Source organism: Muntiacus reevesi, chromosome 7 (genome assembly GCF_963930625.1).
Source record: "Muntiacus reevesi chromosome 7, mMunRee1.1, whole genome shotgun sequence".
In the NCBI taxonomy this organism is placed as follows: domain Eukaryota; kingdom Metazoa; phylum Chordata; class Mammalia; order Artiodactyla; family Cervidae; genus Muntiacus; species Muntiacus reevesi.
This window is the reverse complement of record NC_089255.1, coordinates 4,357,772-4,363,771: the sequence shown is the minus strand read 5'-3', so window position 1 is coordinate 4,363,771 and position 6,000 is coordinate 4,357,772. Positions and strand designations below refer to the sequence as shown.

At 46.9% G+C, this 6,000-nt stretch overlaps 1 protein-coding gene across 1 annotated transcript in view; it reads left to right on the top strand.

Annotated features, from left to right (window-relative positions):
• The first annotated feature begins 284 nt into the window (after nt 1-284).
• TRIM36 (tripartite motif containing 36) overlaps nt 285-6,000 on the top strand; it is a 42,688-nt gene continuing 36,972 nt past the window's right edge. The window contains exon 1 of the mRNA XM_065940458.1: nt 285-389. Coding sequence (XP_065796530.1) covers nt 327-389 — 63 coding nt within the window. The 5' untranslated portion in view covers nt 285-326. The remainder of the gene's footprint in view (nt 390-6,000) is intronic.

The following is a 6,000-nucleotide window of genomic DNA, read 5'->3' as shown; positions in this document are numbered from 1 at the left end:
CCGCGACCCCCGAGGAGGCGGGGCCTCCGAGCCGGGCTCCGCCTGGTGCGGCTTTCGCGGCCGCCGCCGCCGCCCTCGTTGTTCAGTTACACCGCCCTGTCCTGAGCTGAGAGCGCCAGACGTGGCTGCCCAGGAGCCCTCCATGGCCTTCCTCCCACCCCGCCCCGCGTTTTGCTTCTCCCCCTCGCTTTCTCGTTTTTCCTCGATAACAGCATCCTGGCGGGGCGCTTGGCAAAACTCAGGCTAAAATCAGAAAAGAGAGAAAAAGGACGGACAAATTCGGTGCACCTGCCTCGTCCCTCCAGAGTTTGCGAAGGATCTTAACCATGTCTGAGTCGGGGGAGATTAGTGAATTTGGCTACATCATGGAATTGTTAGCCAGAGGCAAGGTAAGTGCCGGCGCGCGCCGAGCTGCGGCCTGGGTTCCGCCCCCCGTCCCCGCTCCGGGCGCTATTCGGCCAGTGGCTGTAGGTGTCCCGGGCCCTGGCAGCCCCCGGGGAGGGCGGGACTGGAGTCCCAGGTCCGTGTTCTCAGCCAGGACGCCCCAGTCGCTGCTGAAAGCAAGGCAGACGTCTGACCTCCCACCCTCTCCACCCCCATTAATAGCCCGCACCTCTGCAATGAGCCAAAAAGGACTTGGCCAGCTGGGTGACGGTGGGGGCTCTGGGGACCGAGAGGGGCAAGGGCTCAGCCTGCGAAGATGGGGAGGAGGGCCGGGCGTTGGCCAGGGGGCGCTCCTCGATGCGCCCAGGGCTCCTAAGCGTGGTTGACATCGTGTGGTTGACCTGGTCTGTCCAGGCGCGGAGCGCGGAGGGAAGGCTGGACCAGACGGTGGATAGGCTATGAGGCTGGGATCGGGTTCACGCAGTCCTACCTTACGGCGAATAAGAAGGGGCAAAACCCTGGTTCGCCCAGCCCTGGTGTTTTCAGGTCCTTGGCCGTTGTCCCAGGCCCGGAACATTTCAGGCATCCTTCCTTTGGAGGGGAGCGGGAGATGCCAAGGCGCCAGGTTTCAGCCAGGCACTTGTTTCGGAGTCCTTGGGAAACCCAGGGTGGCGCCTGGGGACCACGCCCTCGGCCGGGCGGAGTGGCGCCTCGCTGAAGCGGAAAGCCTTGCCAGAGTCTACCCTCAGCTGCATCTGAGAAGGTGCCTGGAGAGGCTCCTATGTGGTTTACAGGCGGGAAGAACTGGGAAATGCGAAGGTGGCGCGCTGCGCGGTCCGCCGGGATTCGCCTGTGCCTAGAAAGCGAGAAACGGCGTCTGCATTTGTCCTCTGCAGTTGGAGTTTCGAGAAAAGGTTACGGCACAGACGAGAGAAGGATGCCCTGCGCAAGGTCATCATAAAAAGAAGGATGATCTGCAGCTCTGCTGTGAGCCCCTGGGACATGAGTCTCATATCTCACCAACCCCAGCAACGTGGATGCTTCAGGCCAGACAGTCCCACGGCTGGGGAGCAGGTTAACGTCCTCCCCGACCAAAGGGTCCCGGGCCAACTGTGGGCCTCCTGAATTCTCTCTCTTGTTGTGCAAACACGGAATACACTCACTCAAAACAGAATGCTTATTCCCTTTTCATTAGTAGAGTCAGTGTTTCAGGCCATCCCTGCCATTTACACCCCGGACCAGAAGAACAAACGGAGGACGCTGGTTCGACTTTCTTTCGTGTTCCGAGGCTCCATCCTACACTTCGAGGGGCCTCCAGCACACGCGTAGGGACATGCTGGCCAGCATCTCCAAGCTCTTTGTCGCCCCAAACAGCTTCCCCTAGGCCACGAGCACCGCCCTCCCCGACCCCAGGTCTGGCGTGCTACCACAACCCTCTCCACCCTCGGGAAGATCGACCCTGGGGACAGAAGTTCAGAAGGAACTGCTGAGCGAGGAGGCTGACTTCCAGGGGGCGAGAACCTGGCCTGTCTAAAGCACACAGCAGGACCCTGGTTGCCCAGGAACCAGAAGGGGGAGGACGATGCCTTTTGTAGGTTACAAAGTAAATGGACCACCCTTGATGGGATCAGGAGTAGAATGACTGAGAGGTCAGTTTAGGACCCTGGTGCTCAGATATTCTTCAGAGTTAGCCGGATTTGTATTCGTTGGCTAATACTTCAGTAAGCAGGCAACACTTGATATTAGGAGAGAATAGTTTTGAGGTAGGATCCAGGGATCTGCAAGTTGACACCCCAGGTGATGAAGCAGGCAGGTGAACTTCTCATAAACACTAAATGGGCAAGGAGGGCGCAATCATTAATGAGCCCTTAAAACGCCTTATAATAAAGTCAGGTGAAGAAAATGAATGTCTGCAATTAGCATTGTGTTTCAGAGTATGCTCACTGTAGTGAAAAAACACAACTCAAAGCCTTCTGGCTTTATCCACGGAATTTCTTTGCCACACTCTCCACTAGGCGGACCCTCTTCCCTGGCCTTCAGTAATGGGCCTGCAGATGAAGCAGAGGCGTGAGCTCAGCTGACTTCCAGAGTCAGAGGGGCAGGTGTGCCTGTGAAATCTCTGGGGTGGGAAAGTGGGTTCCCACAGTAGGGTCTCTGCCTTTCATCTGGAGGAGTGAGGGGTCAGGAGTAGCCTCTTAACCATTAGAACTCAAGCTTCTCTGCCCTCTTTCCTCACAACTCTGCTCCTCCCAGTTCTGCTTAAACCCTCCTCATATGTGTGATTGTACAGGATTTGAACACTGAATACCTCACTGAGCATTAGCCATGGACTAACAGACCTTTGAGATTTGACTTGCTTTCTTTTCCTCTGAGAAGTTAGGTTCCACCTTGTAGCTCAAGTTGGTAATGTAAAAAATAATATGAAATGGGTCTAATTACACCAGGTTTGTGGAGTTTAAAACGAAAGAGTTGAGGCTCTTGTCTTCCTGCCCCCTCTCCTTCCCTCCCCTTCCTTCAGAGTTGGGACCAGGGGGTTGACCATCATCATCATTTCTTTCACTTTTCTCTGATGGCTTTAAAATTTTAAAGCATTTAATGTACGGTCATTGCAAAATGTTCAAACTTTACCGAAAACTTTACAGTCAAAGGTGGAACTTCGCCCCCACCTCCAATCCACTGCCTTTCCCAGTGGCAGCAGTTTCCTTGATGTCGACCTCAGATTAAATTAGCCTGCTGTGTGCTCTCTGAATGTGGGAGGTAAGTCTTTCATCTCAGGGTAACATAAAACCCACATGATGAGCTCGATCAGCGTATTGACTCTCCTGTGACGATTACTTTAATATTTAAAGTACACAGTGATCTCTACCACTGTGGTCTTTCTGTTCATCCAACCCTATGAGTATGGGTAATACCTATGATAATTCTCAAGAGGTTTAAAAATCAATGTAAATGGGCTCCTTGTATTTCACTGTCACAGAAATTTGTACCTTTTCTGGAAGCCGCTTTCTGAAGTTTGCTGTTTTTTTTTTTTTTTTCAAATAAACGTCGTACTTTGTCTTGGGGCACAGCCAATTAACTATGTTGTGACAGTTTCAGGTGGACTGCACAGGGACTCAGTCATACATACACATGTATCTCTTCTCCCCCAAACTCCCTTCCTTTCCAGGCTGAGTTGAGCAGAGTTCCATGTGCTGTACAGTAGGACTTTGTTGGTTATCCATTTAAAATATAGCACTGTGTAGATGTCCATCCCAAACTCCATAACTGTACCTTCCCCCCATTCTTCCCCTGTACAGCCTGCTGGCCTGCCTCACCCAGAAACCACAATTTCCTTCTCTGAGTCTGTGAGTCTCTTTCTGTTTTGTAAGTTCACTTGTATCATTTCTTTTTAGATTCCACAAATAAGGGATGTCATACAATATTTCTCCTTCTCTGTCTGACTTCACTCAGTATGGCAATCTCTAGGTCCATTCATGTTGCTGCAAATGACATTATTTTATTCTTTTTAATTTTATTCTTTTTATTCTTATCAATATTCCATTGATACATGTACCACATCTTTCTTATCCATTCCTCTGTCAACCTGTGAACATTCAGGTTGCTTCCATGTCCTGGTTATTGTAAATAGTGCTGCAATGAACATTGGGGGTGCATGTATCCTTTCAGATCATGTTTTTCTCTTGATATATGCCCAGGAGTGGGTCGTATGGTAGGTCTATTTTTAGCTTTTTAAGGAACCTCCATACTGTTTTCCATTGTGGCTGTACCAATTTACATTCCCACCAACAGTGTTAATGAGTTCCCTTCTCTCCACACCCTCTCCAACCCTATTGTTTGCGGATGTTTTGGTAATAACCATTCTGGTTGGTATGAAGTGATATCTCACTGTAGTTTTGATTTGCATTTCTCTAATAATTAGCAGTGATGAACACCCTTCCATGTGCGTCTTGGCCACATGTATGTCTTCTCTGGAGAAATGTCTGTCTGGTCTTCTGCCCGTTTGTTGACTGGGTTGTTTGTTTTGATGCTGTTGAGTGTCATGAGCTATGTATAAATTTTGGAGACCTTGTTGGCCAGATCATTTGCAAATATTTTCTCCCAATCTGTGGTTTTGTTTTGTTTTTCTTCTGTAACTCACCTCTTTGGACTAAAAGAGAGCTTTCCAAATCTGTGATCAAAATCTAGCATTACACAATGCAGTGTTTTCAGACTGTTTTGGTCTCTAGAAAGATGTACCTTATTAATTTGTTATCATCATCACACATTTGTTTTTTCCACACCATTGCATACTTTTCTAGAATCATATAATGAAAACTTGATGACAGGAAACCTAGAAGAGTTTATATTTAGTAGACATCCTTATTTAGAGTTTAAACATATTTATATGTATTCATAGCCAGAAAGCACTTATTTCCTACAGTTCAATAGTTTCTGTCAGGGCACATCCAAAGAGTATGATGAAGTGAAGTCACGCAGTCGTGTCCGACTCTTTGCGACCCTATGGACTGTAGCCAGCCAGGATCCTCTGTCCATGGGATTTTCTAGGCAAGAATACCTGAGTGGGTTGCCATTTCCTAAAGAGTATGATAGTTTGAGCAAAATAAAGAGGCTTTGGAAAGCTTACATTTAATTTTAATAGAGAAACAGTGATGATTCTATTACTTGGTGAATTATTACTTTTAACTTTGAATATCTTTGTTGTACAAACAATTGAAGAACTTTTAAAAACACAAAATTTGCTTTCAAACAAGAAGATGCTTATACACTGAAAGAAGTACGTTTAGAAAATCCTCAAATCTAGACTAATGTGAAGTCTTAAACATCTCCTGGGACCAAAACGAAAATACCACCAAATGATCTGTTTCTGAAGACTCAATAGATAGTTGCTCACACAACTGAATCTAAACTGGGTGATAATAGTAAGGTTGTATCCACTGCAAAGTGTTCTTTAAAATATTTTTTTATATCTTGGGGTAGGGTAAAGTGTGTGTGTTGTGGGGAGTAGAGAACACAAAGAGAAGATTTAGGTGTTAGCAATATCACTTGAAAACAGCTAATTTTGTAAATATCAGAATTTTTCTCTGATGTTTTTTACTATGTTGCTCAAAGATAATTTGGGAGGGAAAAACTTTCTGTGAAATGACTTTGTCAAAGAATGTTTAATCACATTTTCTATGAAATTGTAAATTACGTGTTAGACGCTTACCTGTGGGGAGTGATAAAGTACAGAGGCTAGAGTGAGTCTCAAGTTTGAATCTTAGCTATTGGTATGTAGGCATGTGACCTTGACGGTATTACTAAATCTCTGGATAAAGCTGGAGAGAAGTTGGGATTGTTTCATGTCCCTCTGAAGGGAAGTATACCTATTTCACAGGGTTATTGCAAGGATTAAATGAATATTTTGTGCAAAGTTCCTAATGCTGTTATTAGCACCTAGTAGGCCTTCAATTGCAAACATCTGCTGGATCATCAAAAAAGCAAGAGAGTTCCAGAAAAACATCCATTTCTGCTTTATTGACTATGTGAAAGCCTTTGACTGTGTGGATCACAATAAACTGTTGAAAATTGTGGAAGAGATGGGAATACCAAACCACCTGACCTGCCTCTTGAGAAACC